This window comes from Helianthus annuus, chromosome 17 (genome assembly GCF_002127325.2).
Source record: "Helianthus annuus cultivar XRQ/B chromosome 17, HanXRQr2.0-SUNRISE, whole genome shotgun sequence".
Lineage (NCBI taxonomy): Eukaryota > Viridiplantae > Streptophyta > Magnoliopsida > Asterales > Asteraceae > Helianthus > Helianthus annuus.
The window spans coordinates 35,824,281-35,844,060 of NC_035449.2; the positions used below are offsets into that span (position 1 = coordinate 35,824,281).

Consider the following 19,780-nt stretch of genomic DNA (forward strand, 5'->3'; position numbering starts at 1 on the left):
TAACATAACATACCATAATAATTCTTGATGCTTGGTGGGGGGCTAGACCCCAAAGGACATCTGTCAGATTTATTTTGTTTGTGATAAAAACCGAAAACCTGAATAATGGTATGAATTAAGAAACGGGGACGACACACACATGACACTGACATCCAAGAACCATCACCTCATTCTTGTCTATTAGCATAACAAACAAACGCAATCCACATGTGTCTGCATTCAAAGCAGCCATCAATAAAAGCTCTAGTGTACCCTATTTACCTTAAGCATGTGATCTGCACATGGGTATGTCTATCACAAGTATGGTTGGGTTGTCTCTACGGGTTGCTAGAACCAGGCCCACCACCTTGACCATCTACAAACAGTTGACGATGCTGCAAGTAATTCAACATTTCTTCACTAGCCAGCTACATTCTTTTTTTCCTGCAAATTGACGAGCTTTAAGTCCCTGTCGGTATCAAAATAAATACGATACCCTACCGTCGTTGTTGCTTCTTTATTACCTATTTTTCGGTCACGGGAAGCATTTCATCCTCTGCGACAAACCATAAACTATTTTATTCCATATAACAAAGTATTTATTTGACATGTAGAGGCTAAAACTGCAAAGCGTTACCTGTCTTTCGATCTCAACGGCAGAAGCAGCAAGTCTCCGCTTAAGTATTGACTTATCCTGTTGACAAGTCTCCATCTCTGTATCTGTTAATATAATTATATATCATTAGCTACAATGTTAGATAATAAAACTTTTGGCCACTCTACACCATTCAACTTTTTATTTTTGGATAGTACATTTTACGTTCAAATTATCTTTTGCTCACTTTCCTATACCAAAAACAAATTTTTGTCCTCACAAATGCCCTTGATGAGCATTAACATACCATCGCATTAATAACGATGGTCAAGTCACCATCTTCTTTGCTAGAAGGTAGGATCGGAAAATACTTATTACACAAATATATGAAATAAACATTCAATAAAAAGAAAATAGAATAACTTTGTGGACCCCAATCAGTACCATCAACTTGTGTATCTGATTTTGATATTAAGAAATGTAATTTTAGATTAATATTTTTGAAAAGTGGAGACGTCGCAAATTTCATGCAGTATCCTGAAAAGAAAAGTTTGGGTACTTTCTTGGTATGGAGTATAACTTTTTATACTATAATGGTAAAAACTTATCTTAGTGAATTGTACAAATCAATTAGGTGTAAATATGAGAGCTACGGATCACAATCAATTAGTTACAACATTTTAGCTGGTATCAGTTGGGTAAAGATCACATATAAATGGGTCTTAACATACCAAACATGAGAAGTTGAAGATTTTTTTTTTCCGTTTACTTAAAGCGTGATTTTGAGGAAGATATCTTTTTTTTCCATTTACTTAAAGCATGATATTTAATTGCAAAATGTAAAAAAAAAATGTGTATTTACTCTAGTAGAGTAATTATGTGCAATTACGCTACGGTGATTACATAATTACTCTACTAGCGTAAATACACGATTTTTTTAGATTCTGGGACTAAAATACGTGCTTGACAAGATGGGAAAAAAATTCCCTCCACTTCTCACGTTTAGAGGGTGTTTGGGATTACGTTTTGAAGTGATTATTTGATTATTGCGTTTGTAAAACATAAATAATCTAAAAAAGTGTTTGGATGAAAAAGTGATTATCTGCCTCCAAAACGCAGTTTTGGAGAAGCATGTACCTACATGCTTTTTCAAAACACAGTTTTGAAAACGCAAAATCTATTTTGAAAACGCATAATCTATTTTGAAATCGCAACACCAAACACCCCCTTAGTATGTTAAGCACATTTGTATAATAACCTTACCCGGTATCAATTTTCTATAAATGATGTATATTTATTGATAATAATACATGAAGAGAATGTTTTTTTTTTTTCAACTTTCCATTCCTAAAAACCTCATGAAGCTTTTGCACTTGCATTATGCAAAGCGGTTATCTGCAAAGTGCATGCCATTCAATTTTATTTGTGGCAAAGCTATTAATAAGACCCCTACGTCTATTATATTTTTGTTTATGTAATGCTAGTTCCTAAAATCACATGTAAAGATTACCAACAAAAGTAGGAACATGAAAGATTATTGATATAACCTAATATTGGTTACATACATATTTTGAAATGGAAGGAGTAAAAACATGCATAATACTTACCATAGTAGTATGTTGACAGAATCGTGATGCGCTCAGTCGGCTGAACCAGAAGAAAGTTGGTCAATCACCATTTAATAACAGAAATCATTTGTGTAACATAAGTTATTAAAATTTTTGAACCCTTGTTATAGATAATGAGATCCGGAAAAAGGTGAAAAAAGTTTACCATAACAAATATCCCTTCACGACGAGTGGGTAATTCCTCAAGCTTCTTCAGTGTCTCGTCGCCTTTGGTAACTTTGCCGAAAATTGCATACTGACAAAAAATAATTACCAAGAAAAGTTTTAACTTTAAGAAAAGAGAAAAATGCCCGGATAGTCCCTCTGGTTTGCCTATTTTTCACCTTTAGTCCCTAACTTTCTAAAATTACAGCTATAGTCCCCAACTTTTGCAATTTCGTTCCCGGATGGTCCCTGGCACGGATGGAGGTTAGTTTTTGGTGTTAAGTGGATGTGAAATTACTAAAATGCCCTTACTACAAAACAAAATAATAAAAACAATAAAACATTTATAAATTCAATGGGTTTCACCCAATCAAACACCTCCAATCTTTCTTTGTGGGACCCACCATCTCCATAACCTATTCCACCCACCTGCCTCACCCTTCAGCCACCACAACATCACCCTCTCACAACCAAACCATCAGTTCCAATTCAATCAGCAATCACACTTTGAAACTCAACTTGAAAAGAAGAGAAACCCTCGGATTCGGTCTGGTTCTAACGGTTTTTGACGCGGTTACATCTCCTCAACTAGCCAGAGCAGAATCAACCCCCCATGTGAGTTCACAGTGGCGGATTCAGGACTTGCATTTTGTGATAAACTTGTTGGATATGGATCTCATCTCAGGCTGTGAAAGGTCAACTCATCAAGGTCAGCAACATTTTACGAATTTATTATTATAATTGGATGATTGTATAAAGAATTCTGGTTGAACAACAGGAGGGGAGTTCTGGTTGTGTGACAATTGGTACGGCATTTCTTCTCGTTTGACGATTCGGTTACATCTTCTACTTGCGAACCGTCAGATCGCTGCAAAAACAGTTCGATTCGAGCTTGTTTAGTGTTCAGATTTGTAGAAACTTACATCACAACGATCGACACAGTGTATATAGCTCGATTCGAGCTTGTAAAGTGTTCGGAACACACAGTGATAGACTGATAGTTCGATTTGAACTCGTTCAGTGTTCAGATTCATACAAATTATAAACAAAAAACGATAAACACATACAGTGATAGTTTGATTCAGTGTTCAGATTCAGAAAATTCAAATCAAAACAATAAACACACGCAGTGAGAGTTCGATTTGAGCATATGTTCAGTGTTCATATTCATAGAAAAACCTAAATCAAAACGATCAACAGATTCAATCGATAGACTGATAGTTCGATTCGAGCTTGTGCATTGTTCAGATTCACAGAAAAATTAAATCAAAATGATCGACAAAGTGATATCAACACAATGATAGTTCGATTCGAGCTTGTTCAGTGTTCAGATTCATATAAATTCAAATCAAAACGATGAAAACAGTGATGAAACAAATAGACGTAATGTGTAGTAGTACCTTATCGTTAGGATCCATGGTGATGATGACGACGATTGCATTCTGAATGAAAATCTGCGTGTGATGATGGCGGCGGCGGTGGTTGTCGCGGGGATGGTTGTGGCAATGTTAATTATATTTCTTTTAACTTTTTAGTTATTAATTTGACAGTAAGGGTATTTTTGTCATTTCACACGCACCTAACACCAAAAACTAACCTCCATCCATGCCAGGGACTATCCAGGAACGAAATTCAAAAACCTGAGGACTATAGGTGTGATTTTAGAAAGTTAGGGGCTAAAGGTGAAAAATGGGCAAACCACGGGGACTATCCGAGCATTTTTCTCTTAAGAAAATTATTCAAAACATATCATTTGCATAAATTTTTAAGGAACTCAAACGATCAAACCTCATGGTCAAGGTGTGGAGCATCTCCAAGAAGCATCGAAAATGAGGATTGAGCACTGTCCGGATCTGAATACCTAAAATCAGTTTATGCAACTATGTCAATGGTTTTATTTGACTATGTATGGGGCATATAAAGTAGGGTAAAGATCCGGTACAAAACGTCCTTAACCTAGGAAGTGTAGGAAACTAAGTCAAACGAACTCCAATTGAGCTCATTCCAGCGGCGTTGGAACCGGCTCGTCAAAACCTAACCAGAAACCCTAACCCCTTAACCCTAAACCCTAAACCCTAAAGCTAAACCCTATGCTAAACCCTAAAATCTAAATCCTATATATATATATATATCGAATAGGATTCGACGAGGCGGTTCCAAGGCTGCTGGAATGAGGTCAATCGGAGGTTCGTTTGACCCAGTTTCCTACACTTCCTAGGTTAAGATTGTTTTGTTTTAGATCCTTCCCCATATAAAGTAACAATAATAACAGTATATTATATTCATTCTGAGAATGGTATTTACCTCCCCATAGAAAGAATTCCTCTTACATGCTTAACATCACTGAATTCGCCTTTAATTGTTTTTTCAGCTTCTTTCCTCTGTTCTTCATTCATAGGAGCGGTTCTGCCGCCAGACACATCAGCCACTTGTGCAACGAACCCCTTATCCACCTGTTCCCATTCTCACGGTTTTATCATCCCTTTAACAAATAATACATTAAGTTACCAATCAACTTAATTATTATTTCTCGGTTTTGAAACTTACCCGGAAGAAGTGATTTGTATTGTAGCATCCCAAACGAACAAGTTTGTAAATGTGCTCAACTGTCTGTGGAGCCACGCTAGGGTAAAAACCAAACTCAATGTCACCGTAATTTGTCTACGTTCATATTTTGGCAAAACAATCATGTCAATTAACATTAGACAAATAAAAAAACTAAACAATAATGCCTTATTTTACACTAAACTTCCATCATATATATCATGCTACAAGTTGTGGCATCATTGACCCAATAGAAAATTTTGTTAATGTTACTATAATAATGCATATATAATACATAAGTATCTCTAGCTTGTGGTAAACATCTATGTTCACTAGTCATTCTTTAAAGGCTCATGTCCATGTCAAGCAAATTTCTGATAGTTACTTCTACTTTCGTATGCCATGCTCGTTTTAGCCCTACCGATTACAAGTATCCAGCAAAAGCCCTCTCTCGCCTCAAACAGACTACAACCGTGGTTGGCTTACCAAGAGGAATATGAACGCCTCTCCCACCATGTTGATGACTTACCGGAACCCTTCTTGATCGGATGTTTCATGGGTGGACTCAAGAACGAGATTCGCTTGGCGGTTTGTCTGATGCCATTGGTATGGCACGTCTCGTGGAAGAAAAATTGAAGTTGGGCCGAGTCCCTGATTCTAGCAAAGAACCACCTGCTACAGGCTTTTTGGGACCGGCTCCAACCCCCCAGTTGGCCCTTCCGGCTCCTAATTTTGTCCAACGTCTCACAAGTGCCGAAATTTGTGACCACCATGCTAAAGGATTATGTTACTACTGTGACGCAACGTATAAGTCAGGCCACAGGTGTTCTAAACCGTAGCTAATGATGATCAGCGACTTCGCGGACGACCCCGATCTTCACCTTGAGGACAAGGTGAATTCAAGCACGGTGGAATGATGTGTGCACGTGAGCTGGTCAATAATAGTGCATGAGGGTGCGTGTGATGCATGACTCATGGGCGGGGTGGGGTTGTTCTATGTTTTATGTTCTGCATGTGTTTGTTTTGTTAGCTTGGTGAGAAACTAAAGGGATGGCATACTACCCATGTTTACGTGGTTTAGTTTAGTGGGTTGTTACTTCCTTTCCGTATTTCCTTCGTTGTAATCTTTATATCCTTTTAGTATTTTATGTAGAAGAATTAGTTCAAGTTCCTTTCTTGTAATCGCTAGAATCCTTCTAGCATATTTGAATCCAGTTTCCACTTGTTTTTTTTCCGTTTAATCCCCCTTAATGTGCACCTACCTAGCGCCTGCTCCTGTTGACCAGCAGTGAGCTTACCGGTAACGGGTTCTCACAGTTACAAAACTGTAATCATATTCTAAAGAGATGCTAAAATCATAGTACTGATTTAGACTTCAACTATACCCAGAAACATATAAATTGCATTTCAAAAACAGAAATCTTTGGATCCACTCTACTAAATTAATTAACTTTCTTTATTAATACCTAAAAATATGACAAAAACAACCCTAACTCATAAAACTAACACACTGTGTCACCTAATTTAGTGAAGAAACTGAAAGATCATGTTTTGGCAAGAAATTGTAAACAAAAGAGTGAGCATGTAAAACTAACCCAAAATCAGAAACCAATATGGAAATTAAGCCCTAAAAACACAAGAGCTACATTTGGGAATTAAGCCCTAAACCACAACAAGTACCCAAACAAATACACGATCCATAAGTAAACATTGACCGACAATCATAACTTATGAAATCAAATTGAACAAAAAAACGATGTGTTTGTGTGGTGGAAGGATGAGAACGATAATGAAACACAAGATGTTAATGTATTTAACATTAAAACCCTAGGACAAGACAAGATAACCAGAATTTAGAATATAATATTGAGCTTGGCTTCAAAGCTCATGGCGCTCTGATGCGTTTTGATCCAAAAGGCCGATGCATGACACTCAATGCGTGAAGCACGCGCATCACGTATGTGAGGCGTTTGTTATTACAAAAGTACTAAAAAATATTTATAGATAATATTTTAACTTGCTAACTTTTATCACTAAAATATAAAATATTCTCGTCGTTTCTAGTCAGATTTGTTCAAATACTCAAACCATTGCTCAATCGATGGTCAGCTTAGTTCAATCAGATTTTGAAAAACTCAGACCCATTGCAATCATGGTCCAATTTGTTTAATTACAGTTGAACTACATAAGGTGCCGCATCATGTGATGCCCGCATTATGCGCTCCTGATGGGCGCATTTTAAAACCAAGATATTAAGATAGTTCAGGCTAAAGATATGGCAAAAACAAAACTTTGGACAACAAATTGTAATCGCCCAAATCTCTCTAGCAGATTTGAATCCAGTTTTCAATGATCTTCTCTCTTTAACCCCCCTTATGTAATCATTGGTTGGAAGTGAGTTTATCACTAACAGATTCTCACAATTACAAAATTGTAATCATATTCTAAAGACTAAAAATCGTACTATTGATTTAGATTTCAACTATAACCAGAAGCATATCATAAAGAGATCAGAACAACAACTTTATGGCAACAAATTGCATTTCAAAAACAAAAAAAACAATGGATCATTACCTTACAACCACTCTACCAAATTTATTAACTTTCTTTATTGATACCTAAATATATGACAAAACAACCCTAACACACTGTCTCAGCTAATTCAGTGATGAAACTGAAAGATCATGTTTTGGCAATCAATTGTAAATAAAAGCATGAGCATGCATTCAAAGATAAGACTATGAACTGAAATTGAGAATTGTAGATAAAAGTATGAGTATGCACTCCCACATGAAAGTGCCTGGATTGCAGCGAGGCGTTGAAAACATAGACAAGGACCGATATTTAAACCCTAAATAGTTAATGCGGTAAAAAATCGGATATCGGTCAAGGACCGATATTTAAGATATCGGTAATCGCGGTGGGATATCGGCATTTTTAATATCAAGCAGAATTTATATATAGAGCAATTTAACACTAACAATTCAGTGTGCTCTCCTACCATTAACAAATTAACCTTTTGCAACTTGCAAAACACTAACAATTGTAGCAAGTAGGAACTCATTAAGACTTAAAACACTAACAATTAACAGTAGCAATAAGAAGAAAGACGAATGGTAGAACTAAGAATAAAAGTACTGATATAGGGAAAATTGGTCAATATCGCCAATAATATTGGTACCAATATTTTGCATCGATATCTCACCAGAGGACCGATAACCGATATATCACCAATATATAGGTGATATATCGGCGATATCATCATCATCATATTCAGTAAATCCCACCAATAGCAAAGCAAAGGTAGGGTATGAGGAGGGTAAGGTGTAGACAGCCTTACCTCTACCCCGTAGGAATAGAGAGGCTGCTTCCAGTGAGACCCCCGGCTTGAATATCGGCGATATCAACTACATAATTTAAACCCTAGATTCCTAGAACAAGACAAGACAACCAGAACTTGGAATATACTATTGAGATAGTGTTGGTCAAGATATGCCAAAAACAAAACTCTGGATAGCGTGTCTCTAGCTGATTCGAATCTAGTTTCCACTTGTTTTCTCCCTTTAACCCCCCTTAAAGCGCACCTACCTAGCGCCTGGTCGCATTGGTTAGCATTTAACAGTGACTTAAACGGTAACGGGTTCTCACAGTTACGAAGCTAAAATCATAGTATTGAACTATTGATTTAGATTTCAACCATAATCGGAAACATATCATGAAGAGATCAAAAACAACAACTTTATGGCAACAAATTGCATTTCAAACACAGAAAGCTTTGAATCATAACCTTATATCCACTCTACCAAACTAATTAACTTTCTTTATTGTTACCTAAATATATCTCAAAACAACCCTAACTCAAAGGTAATTAAGTGATGAAACTGCAAGATCATATTTTGGCAAGCAATTTTAAATAAAAGCATGAGCATGCATTCAAAGATTAAAAAAAAGAACTGAAATTGAGAATTTAACCCTAAATTAGAAACCAATATTTGGGAATTAAGCCCTAAAATCACAACAGACTAACCAAACAAATAACCAAATACATGACCCATAAGTAAACATAGGCCAAAAATCATAAGTGTTTGTGTGATTTTGGGGAAATTGAACCTGAAAAACAACGCGAGCTGATCCAAGAAGCGAGTCTTGAGTTGATTCGGCGAACATGGTGGAGAGAAAACATGAAATGGAGAGGAAAAAAGTGAAGAAGATCGGATTAAAAAACGATTTCTTCATATCTTTGACTTGTGGATTTTGCCCACTGGTTTTGCAAATTCAAGAAAAGGGAGTATGTTAGTTAGATGTAGTGGGACGTTGGTCAACCCAACCCCACGTCGATGAAGCTGAGTCAACTCGCTGGGTGGGTTTTTTTCTTCTCCTTAACTAGCGAGTCGACTCACTAGTGAGTGCTATGATGATAGTTTGGACTGTTTATTTACACACAACTAAGCCGTACTTTGTTGAAATAAAAACCATACTCAAACACGAGTTGTTCAATTGGTTTGTTTTATTGAGGTTCTTTTTTGGTTATTAGTGTTCATTTATTGAGTTATGTCCGTTATTTTGTTTATTTAGCACGTTTAGAATGTACAAGAAACAAGTTTGACTATAATCAGAAAGAAATTCCAATACTTGAGAGTTGGGCATACTATTAGAAGAACCTTTATAACATGAACCATAAAAACAAACTAATTATTATACACCCATGTTGATGCCAAATCAAAAGGAGTGAGTCTAGTGAAATGGCCATGTTAGGCCGGTTAATATTCAAAATGGGTTATGTTCAAACTTTGTTTGGGACAAAATAATTCATTATGTTGTCATAAAAAATATCAGTTTGGTTCGCATCAAACAAGCAATGATTAAAGTGGATTCAAGTTAAAACAAGTTATTTAGAAGAGAAGGTATCAAAATAGGTTCACCCACTATAGTTGTTTTATCTGCCGGCAAGTGAAGACGACAATGACAAAGGTGATGGAAATAGTTGCAACTGGAGGTAGCAGTGGTATCATGTCCTGTTTCATGAGATTTGCTACCCGTGAGTGTATTTAGCATGAAGCCCACTTCCCAATGTCTATTACGTCTTTGTGCATGTTTGGCCATAAAATATTGGATGCCCATGGGTTTTGAAACGATTAATCTTGGTATGGGATGGGCTCATGTATTACCATTAGAGCTGTAAACGAATCGAACGTACACGAACAAGCTCTTGTTTGTGTCTGTTCGTTAAGGAAATAAAATGTTCATGAACAGTTCATGAACACTTACTGAACGAGATTTTATGTTCGTGTTTGTTCATTAAGGAAATGAGCGTGTTCACGAACGGTTCACGAACACACAAATAAATTTGGCGAACACGACAAAAGATAAAGGTGGATGGCCCAGAGAGTAGCACTGGAACTTGAATCCTTTATTGTGGAACAGAGGACGATCGTATTCGTCGATGTAAATAATGAGAATGAAGACGAAAATTGTGCATAAACAAGGTGAGATAAGGTTTCCTAGATTAAGTGTTAGAGTAATAAAATAAATAAAAGTTTAATAATATAAAAAAATATAGATAAAATATTTGAAAGTACAAAAATCTTTAATTAAAACACAAACATACGAACATAAACGAACGCAAATGAACGAAAGTTCACGAACACCTTACCGAACGTTCACGAACACAATTGAACGAACAAGACCTTTGTTCATGTTCATTCATTTAATTAATCGAACAAAATTTCTTGTTCATGTTCGTTCGTTTATTAAACGAACAAACGTAAACGAACTTCCCGCCGAACGGTTCACGAACTGTTCGCTGAACGTTCAGTTCGTTCACAGTCCTAATTACCATGTATATTTATCCTTCTTGTGTAGTGTGCTTTTAACTGATTTATACATCTTTATGTAGAGACCGAAAAAAACTCGTATAGATTGTAGCTTACTTTTAATGGTTCGTACATTTTGTAGCTTATCTATTAACTTTTTGTGTTTTGCATGTTTTGAATAGGATGCCTTGCAATAGGTCATTCTTTAAGGGTGACATCTGGTTATGTTCAGGGCCGGCCCTGAGGGTGGGCGGGGAGGATCATTGGCCAGGGTCCGATATTTCTGAGGGCACGCTATTTTTAGAAAAAACCGGATATGTATACGTAAAAATTTCTTTTTTAATAGGGTATGCCCATACAAACATTAACATAAGCCCACTAACAAAACTATTCTTATGCTTTAGATTAGTTACTAGTCCATTGGCATTAAGTTTAGACCTTTATTGAGCCCAATACCCAATTTCGTTAAGGCCTAAGGGCACGTTTTTCAGAGCTCGAACAGGGTACACAAATTCTCAGGGTCGGCCCTGGTTATGTTCATCGTCTACAACTGTGATTTCCTCCCTCGAGACCAGGGGCGGATATATAGTTAAACAAGGGGTAGCCTCCGCTACCGCTTGGTCGAAAAATTTTTGACGTTTTTAGTGTAAATTTTGGAAAAATTTGACGTTTTTTCGATTTCGTTACCGCCTATTTATAAAACGTTCCTGCTTGGTCGGAATCCTAGATCCGCCACTGCTCGAGACCTCTAGTTTCCCCACGATCACCCTAGTTTGGCTGATCTTTAAGGACTATCATCGGATGTGCTTAAAAGTGCCATCGCATATTGTTGGGGGCATTAGGGCTTGTCACACCCCAATCGATGGCGGAATCATCGGGGCGCGACACTAGGCGAATCAGATTGCTCAAGAGAATCCACAACAACTATAAAGCGACAATATTTATTACATTTGTTATCCCATACTAACAATCAATACACCCACATAAGTTATCACAGATTTCTTGTCCTCTCGAACAATACAAATCCGACAACCTAGATTTTAGGTGAGTTTCTAGACTTCCTAGCTTGATTTGATGTAGACTGCGACTAAACCTGCAACATACGTTAAAACGACGTCAATACAAAAGTATTGGCGAATATACAAGTTTTGATAGTGTAACGTAAATAGTTAAAAGTGCTGCGAATTACCAAATACATAAACGAGATACCTCAACATATATGCATATAAGACAGAAACTGTCACAGCCCTCGATCCCAAATCCCCGGGAACGAGCGGCCGCAAGCCAGTTTCGGTGGTATCACGTTATTTATTCAATTTGGCAGCGGAAATTTTCATCAGGACCGTAGTTAGGAAATATTTTATCAGAGTAAACCACCACATTTTATAATATTAAACACATGGGTAAAACCCAAGTTTTCAGTACACATAATTTCATAGGGATACACCCTAGCTTATTTAAGAAAAACATCTACTTCTTTTTAGGTAACTTTATTGCCACTTTTCCAAGCCTTCAGTGCTGTCCAGCTGGCTTCTATTTGGCTTTCACATTTTGTTACCTGAAACGCGTTTTAAAAACATTTTGTCAGTGAGAAATACTGGTGAGTGAATCCCAGTTTAATCAAGTTGAAATACCAATCATTTTACAGTATTGAGGGCACATCCGCAATTACATTTGTTTCCAAGAAATAACAATTAACATCAGTGGTACTGCCATACTCAACTTATGGAATGTTACCACGCCAGTAACAAATTTTGTATACAAAACCCCAACATACCCACTATAATTGTATTCTTTACAAATACTCAATAACTGCTTTGTATATATTTAATTAAATGAGGTTTTGTAAAAATAGTAACAAAAGGTTTACAAAAAGTGGATCAACTCACATTGCTGTTTTAGGGTTTTCAGTAAGGATGTCCTGGGAATAATCTATAAATTACACAAATGCACGTGTGTTAGTATAATAACCCATTTTAACATTAGTAATACCCTCCCCGAGACGGCATTCCAACGACTACGTCGGGCAGAACCACGACAGCCGTTACGGAACCCTAGATCAATCGGGCAGAGTATCTAATACGTCTCCAGAGGTTATAATACTTACATCGTAGCAGAACCTCGCTATTTTAGGGGTATAATAACCGACTATAATGCCTCTAATTCAGAAATTGAGATTGAGAATGAAATTGTGAACGACGGAAAGTGAAACCTGATGGCCTTCTTAAATAGTGCTGAAATCTGGTCTCCACGCGGCCCGCGTAAAGCACAGGCCAGGGTTACGCGGCCCGCGTCAACCTTGGTCAACAGAATAGCTTAGCTGGGTCAGCTTGTAGACTCGCCACGATGTCAACACGTGTCAGCTTAGGATGCCTCCGCGTTTCATGATCTTACGCGGCCCGCGTTAACTAACATAAACTCTTACGCGGCCCGCTTGAACTAAAGAAATCAACGATGTCAGGTTCAACCCTGATACCGCCCGCGTGAATGGTTGGGGTGGGTCTACGCGGCCCGCCTCAACTCCATTTTTCTTATTTTTAATTTATTTTATATGTTATGATCTATTTCGAGCTCGGTTTTCACATACGGGTATAATATAAGACATACTGGGACATTTTAAGATATACTAGGGTGTCGGAACTATTATGAGGGTGTTGGTTTTACCGAGGGTTGTTACAAAAACTACCAGCTAAGTCACTCGAGCTGTGATTGCGATTGCTATTCATCCTAACTAGACCCCGTCGGGTGCTATAGTACTATACTAGTTAAGGCGGGACCTCGCGAGTAAAAGTCCTAACACATATGTAACAAGCATCACGTGTAAATATGCATAACAGTTATTCGCAAGTGATAAACAGTTTGATTAAATAGTTTGTTTTGATAAATTTGATTTGATAGAAACGTATATTACACCCAAAATGCGATAAAAAGGGGTTCGAGTATACTCACAGCGATGATGGATTGAAGGGAGCGCTTAGAGCGAGGTTAGCCTGCTCAGAACGATAGCATAAACGATAAGCGGCGCGTAAAATGGTGCGAAGTGTCAGCGAATCGGATCGTAATCCGATCTGGTGGCAATCCGATCAGGTGGCTGGTCGATCGGATGGCAATCCGTTCGGGTGGTCACCCGATCGGGTGGCCACTTGATTGGATTGTCATCTCGTTTGGGATGGATGTGTTTGTGTATGATGGGTTGTCTTTTGAAGTTTTCGTTGTAGCATTTGAAAACAGAGAAGTATCTCTACTTTTCAGGTCGGTCGATCGAACGGTTGTTTGATCGGACGACAATCCGATTGGTAGAACACTTTAGTGAGAACAAGTTCACAACAGTTTGTCACTCGATCGGATTGCAATCCGTATTGAACATGTTGAAAATTGTTTAAGTGTTGAAGTTCAAAACATCACACAATCGGGTGGTCGTTCGATCGGGTGGCAATCCGATTGAACGGCAATCCGTTCGACGTTCAAAACTTAAAGGTTGAAATAATAGCTTAAGTGGGGCCAAGTGCAAGCCGATCGAACGACTGTCCGATCGGGTGGCAATCCGATCGGATGGTAATCCGATCGGACGGCAATCCGTTCCGGCGGCTTGATCGTCTTGACACTTGATAGTTTTGATAGTTTGCAGTTTTGGTCGAGACGGTGTGATAACGTGCTAAACAACAGAAACCCCATCTTGACCCCGGTGACCCAATCGGACAGGTGTCACACCCCAACCGATGGCGGAATCATCGGGGCATGGCACTGAGCGAAACAGATTGTCCAGAAGTTTCCACAACAACTATTAATACTATTCAGTTAAATGATACGTCCCACACCGTATCCAAATAATACAATAAATTATTACAGATAACAACCAGTCAAATATTCTGTTCCGACAACTCAGATTTAAATGAATAATATAAATATTGTTCAAATGCTCTTAAAGACCCGCTCGGACAAGATCTACAGACAACTATGCTCTAGACGCTTGTTCCTGACAGACAACTATTGGTTGGGGGGCTCTAGAGCTTTATTCTAGCCTCGCTTTCCTAGCAAGCAAGCATCTTAAACACCTGTCACATACGTTAAAATAAAGTCAATACATATAATGTAAAGGTGAGCATACAAGTTTGATAATAGCATAGTAGAGTTCGAATAGTTTACGCATAACCAGTACGTACACAGAGGAAAACGAAGCATGTTAATTATCGACATGGATCTACCGATACCAATGACTGCGGGTTAACTGTCCGAGACAGTTCGCAATACATGATTACCACCGTAACCCATGCAAGTAATTGTCCTTAACAACCCCCGTGAACGGGTGCTGAGTCCAAACTATAGTACTACGTCGTTAAGGCAGGTAGACAGCATTCCACGTGTAAACATAACAACAAGCATTCATTTAGTCACGTAATACATGCGAATCGGTTAGCATTCAAATAATTGAGTAGTGTGTTCGATTGTGATTTTGATAAGTAACGTATGTAACACCCAAAAGCGCTAAAGCAAAAAGGGTTCGAGTATACTCACAACGATTGATTGTGGATTGAAGGGAGCACTTGAGAGTAGGGTTAGCCTGAACAGTTCGATAGCATAACGATGAGTAACACGCAAAACGGAAACAAGGGATGATGGGTCGAACAGCCTGGTCGATCGGACAGTTGGTTCGATCGAACGAGTTGTTCATTCGGCTGGACAGTCCGTTCGGACAGCCTATTCGATCGGCCGGTAAGCTCGATCGGTTGGACTGTTCGAGTGGATTGTTTCTTCCTTTGAGTAGGATGTGTTTGTGTATGATGGTTTGACCTTTTGAAGTTTTCGTTGTAGTATTTGAGAACACTGAAGTGTTCTTACCTTTCAGGTCGATCGATCGAACGGTCTGTTCGATCGGCCGGCTTAACCGATCGGTTAGACACTTTGATAGTGAGTCCTCAGCTGGATGTCACCTGATCGATCGAACAACATGTTCGATCGGGTGGCACTCCGTACTACTACGAGTTGTAAATCGATTAAGTGTTGAAGCATAGTATCTCATGATCCGATGAGTAATGTTATCAAACAGCTCGTTCGATCGAACATCACCTCGTTCAATACTATACTTCATAAAATTGTCAAAGTGTGGGGCCACTTGCTAGCCGATCGGCTGGCCTGGTCGATCGGCTGACATGTCCGATCGGTTGGGCTGTCCGTTCGGACAGCCTAACCGTTCGGTCAGCATCCTGACCTGGTCGGCCTGTTTGTCACACCCCAACCGATGGCGGAATCATCGGGGCGCGACACTGAGCGAAACAGATTGTCCAGAAGTTTCCATAACAACTATTCATAAAATCCAGTTAAAGATACGTCCCATACCGTATCCCGAATAAACAAATATATCATTACAGATAACATCCAAACAAGAAATTCCGTTCCGACAACTCAGATTCAATTATTATTACAGCAATTGTTTATCTGCTTCTAGACCCCTATTCTGTTGACTTTCTGGCTGTATTGCCAGAGGACAAGATCTACAGACAACTATACCCTAGACGCTTGTACTTGGCAAACAACCATTTGTTGGGGGCTTCTAGAAACTTATTCTAGCCTCGCTTTCCTAGCACATAAGCATCCTAAATACCTGTCACATACCTTAAAATAAAGTCAATACACATAATGTAAAGGTGAGCATACAAGTTTGATAATAGCATATAGAGTTTGAATAGTTTACGCGTAACCAGCACGTACACAGAGGAAAACGAAGCATGTTAATTATCGACATGGATCTATCGATACCAATGACTACGGGTTGACCGTCCGAGACGGTTCGCAATACATGATTACCACCGTAATCCATGCAAGTAATTGTCCTTAACAACCCCCGTGTGAACGGGTGCTGAGTCCAAACTATAGTACTACGTCGTTAAGGCAGGTAGACAGCATTCCACGTGTAAACACAATCAACAAGCATTCATTAAGTCACGTAATACATGCATATTGGTTCGCGTTCAAATAGTTTGGGTAGTGTGATCGATTGGGTTTTGATATAAGCAACGTATGTAACACCCAAAAGTGCTAAAAGCAAAAAGGGATCGAGTATACTCACAGTGATTGATTATGGATTGAAGGGAACGCTGAGAGTAGGATTAGCCTGAATAGTTCGATAGCATAACAATTAGTAACGCGGAAATGTAAACAAGTGTGAATGGATCGAATAGGCTGGTCGATCGAACGGCAGGTTCGATCGAACGAGCTGCTCGATCGGCTGGTATGTCCGTTGAATAGTCCTGTTCGATCGGCCGGTAGGCTCGATCGGCTGGGCCATTCGAGTGGATTGTTTCTTCCTCCGGTGTGTTTGTGTTTGAGGATTTGAACTTTTGAAGTTTATGTTGTAGTATACGAGAACACTAAAGTGTTCTTACCTTTCAGGTCGATCGATCGATCGAACGGTCCGTTCGATCGGCCGGCTTAACCGATCGGCTGGGAACTTTAGAAGTGGTTCTCCACAGGATGTCGCTCGATCGAACAGACTGTTTGATCGGCTGGCATTCCCTACTACGAACGAGCTGTAAAATCGATCAAGTGTTGAAGCATAGTATCTCATGATCCGAACAGTAATGTTCACCAATCGAGTATCATATTCGATCGAACACTACTTCGTCAATACCATACCTCAGGAAGTTTGAAAGGTGAGACGCCATGTGCTAGCCGATCGGCTGGCCCGGTCGATCGGCTGGCATGTCCGATCGGCTGGGCTGTTTGAACAGCCTAGCCGTTCGGCCAGCAAGTCTGACCTGGTCGGCCTTTCGTCTAACTTTTGGCTGTTTAATTACTTGTCGTGCTTTCAAGGTAACTTGACAGGAATCACCCAAATCCACCCGGTGAACTGCTCGGAACGGTAAGTTGGCGTTTAACCCGAAATCGGTGAACCTTGTACATAGAACCCGAATCTTGAACCTCTTAGCTGTTAGAATGATTAGTTAGCCGGTTCAAGCTCCGTTTCTACCGGTTTTAAGGTTTTCGAGTGTAAAGGTTGAAGAAAGTTGGAAATCATTCATAAAAATGTTAAGATTCTTACAAATCTTAGTTTGTTTATGTGGAAACCGGTCAGACCTAAGCTATTCATGGTTGGATGAGGCCAAAGTTTGGTGTTCTTCAAGAACACCGTGATGACATCACCCAAGAACACTTAGATCTTGGTGATTTCACGGTTAGAAATCAAGTTTTGAAAGATAGAAAGGTATAGAATCATGTAGTGATCAAAATCGTACAAGAATTAGAGTGAAAACTTACCGGAGTTGAGAGAAATCGGAGAAAAAGGTGAAGAAGAAGGCTGGTTCGGTCAGAGCTATCCAAAAACAGAAAGTGTGACAATGCCAACCCTATTTATAGGCTCCAAAGGAGGAAAGTGGCAGCCGATCGGCCAGGAGCTCCGATCGAATGGGCCGCTCGATCGGCTAGGAAGATGCTAGCCGATCGGCTAGCCTGTTCGATCAGGATACCTCCTGTTCGATCCGCGACCCATTTTGAGTATTTCGCGACGGTTTTCGATGTTTCGATTTTGATGGACAGTGATACGAATACGATGGAGTTCCTAGTCAAATTACTTTCAGTCCCAATCACTATATCTACATACAAGCATCTACATTTCACGTTTCGTTGTCAATTTCGATTGAGTTCGGTTGCTTTTCGAGTTCGATTCGATTTTCGTTTGATTCGCTTGAATACCACACCAAACATATAAGTAAACACGCACAAGTAATACATAAGGCACACACACGTATAATAATACCAGAGTTCGCATAATTCGAGTCTCGAGTTTGACTGATGAATCGATTAACCTGATTATTGATTGATTAACTTTATCGCATTGTTACTTCCTACTATTCACAGTCGTAAATCGGTCGCATTGATTGAACATTCGATTACCTCGATTCTTTCTGATTATAGCACTTACTCCACAGAATACAACTAAAACATAATATAGACTATCTATAGTCAAAGAAAGTCAAAGTTGACTTGGACTTTGACTTTGACATTCGAAAACACGGGGTGTTATAGCCTCCTCTTGTTTAGGGAATTTCGTCCCGAAATTAGGCTCGAAGCTGCACATCACCATGAGTCGTTTTGACCAATTTGATGCTTCAGATCTATTTAAACAACTGCGGGTACTTGGCCTTCATGTCGCTTTCGAGTTCCCAAGTGAACTCCGCGCCTCGTTTGCCTTCCCATCGGACCTTCACGATAGGGATGCGTGAGCGCCTGAGTTGCTTGGTTTGGCGATCCATGATTTCGACAGGCTTTTCCACGAAGTGCAAGGTTTCGTTGACCTGAAGATCGTCGAGTGGTACGATTAGATCATGATCAGCGAGGCATTTTCGGAGGTTAGACACATGGAAAGTCGGGTGGACGTTACTGAGCTCCTCCGGTAGTTCGAGTCTGTAGGCGACTTTTCCGATCCTTTCCAGAATCTTAAAAGGTCCAACATATCGAGGCGCCAGTTTCCCTTTCTTGCCGAATCTGACTACACCCTTCCAAGGGGATACCTTTAGGAGTACGTAGTCGCCAACGTCAAATTCAAGGGGCTTGCGTCTTCTATCGGCGTAACTTTTCTGTCTGTTCCGAGCTTTCACCAAGTTGTCTCGAATCTGGTGGAATTTGTCAGTCGTTTCTTGTAGAATCTCGGGACCGGTTAGTTGCAAGTGACCGATCTCGTGCCACACAATAGGCGATCGACATCTTCTACCATACAAAGCCTCGAAAGGTGCCATTTGGATGCTGGCATGATAGCTGTTATTGTACGAGAATTCCACCAATGGCAGGTGTTTGTTCCAACTACCACCAAAATCTATGACACACGCTCGGAGCATGTCTTCAAGAGTACAGATCGTTCTTTCAGTCTGTCCGTCGGTTTGAGGATGGAATGCAGTACTCAGATTAAGCGACGTACCAAGGGCCGCTTGAAACATTTCCGACAATCGCGAAGTGAACCAAGCGTCACGGTCTGAAATGATGTCACGAGGCGTACCAAGATTACAAATGATCTCGTCGGTGTAGATTTGGGCTAGTCGTTCCACCTTATAGTCTTCTCGTATCGGCAAAAAGTGGGCTGATTA

General features: G+C 39.4%; 1 protein-coding gene across 2 annotated transcripts; it reads right to left on the reverse strand.

Moving 5' to 3' along the window:
* Positions 1-9,293, reverse strand: LOC110926552 (peptidyl-prolyl cis-trans isomerase CYP23). 2 transcript variants are annotated; one of them, XM_022170334.2, is made up of 9 exons: positions 9,001-9,293; positions 4,894-5,007; positions 4,651-4,799; positions 4,135-4,207; positions 2,348-2,437; positions 2,182-2,221; positions 617-699; positions 504-535; positions 1-423 (listed from the first exon to the last, which is right to left on the reverse strand). In XM_022170334.2, exons 1-8 carry the CDS (start codon positions 9,124-9,126, stop codon positions 515-517), a joined length of 696 nt encoding a protein of 231 aa, XP_022026026.1. In that variant the 5' UTR covers positions 9,127-9,293; the 3' UTR covers positions 1-423; positions 504-514. The 2 variants fall into 2 exon arrangements, with proteins under 2 accessions (XP_022026026.1, XP_035842460.1); XM_035986567.1 differs by having other exon boundaries at positions 4,894-4,956; positions 9,001-9,240.
* Positions 9,294-19,780: the final 10,487 nt, after the last annotated feature.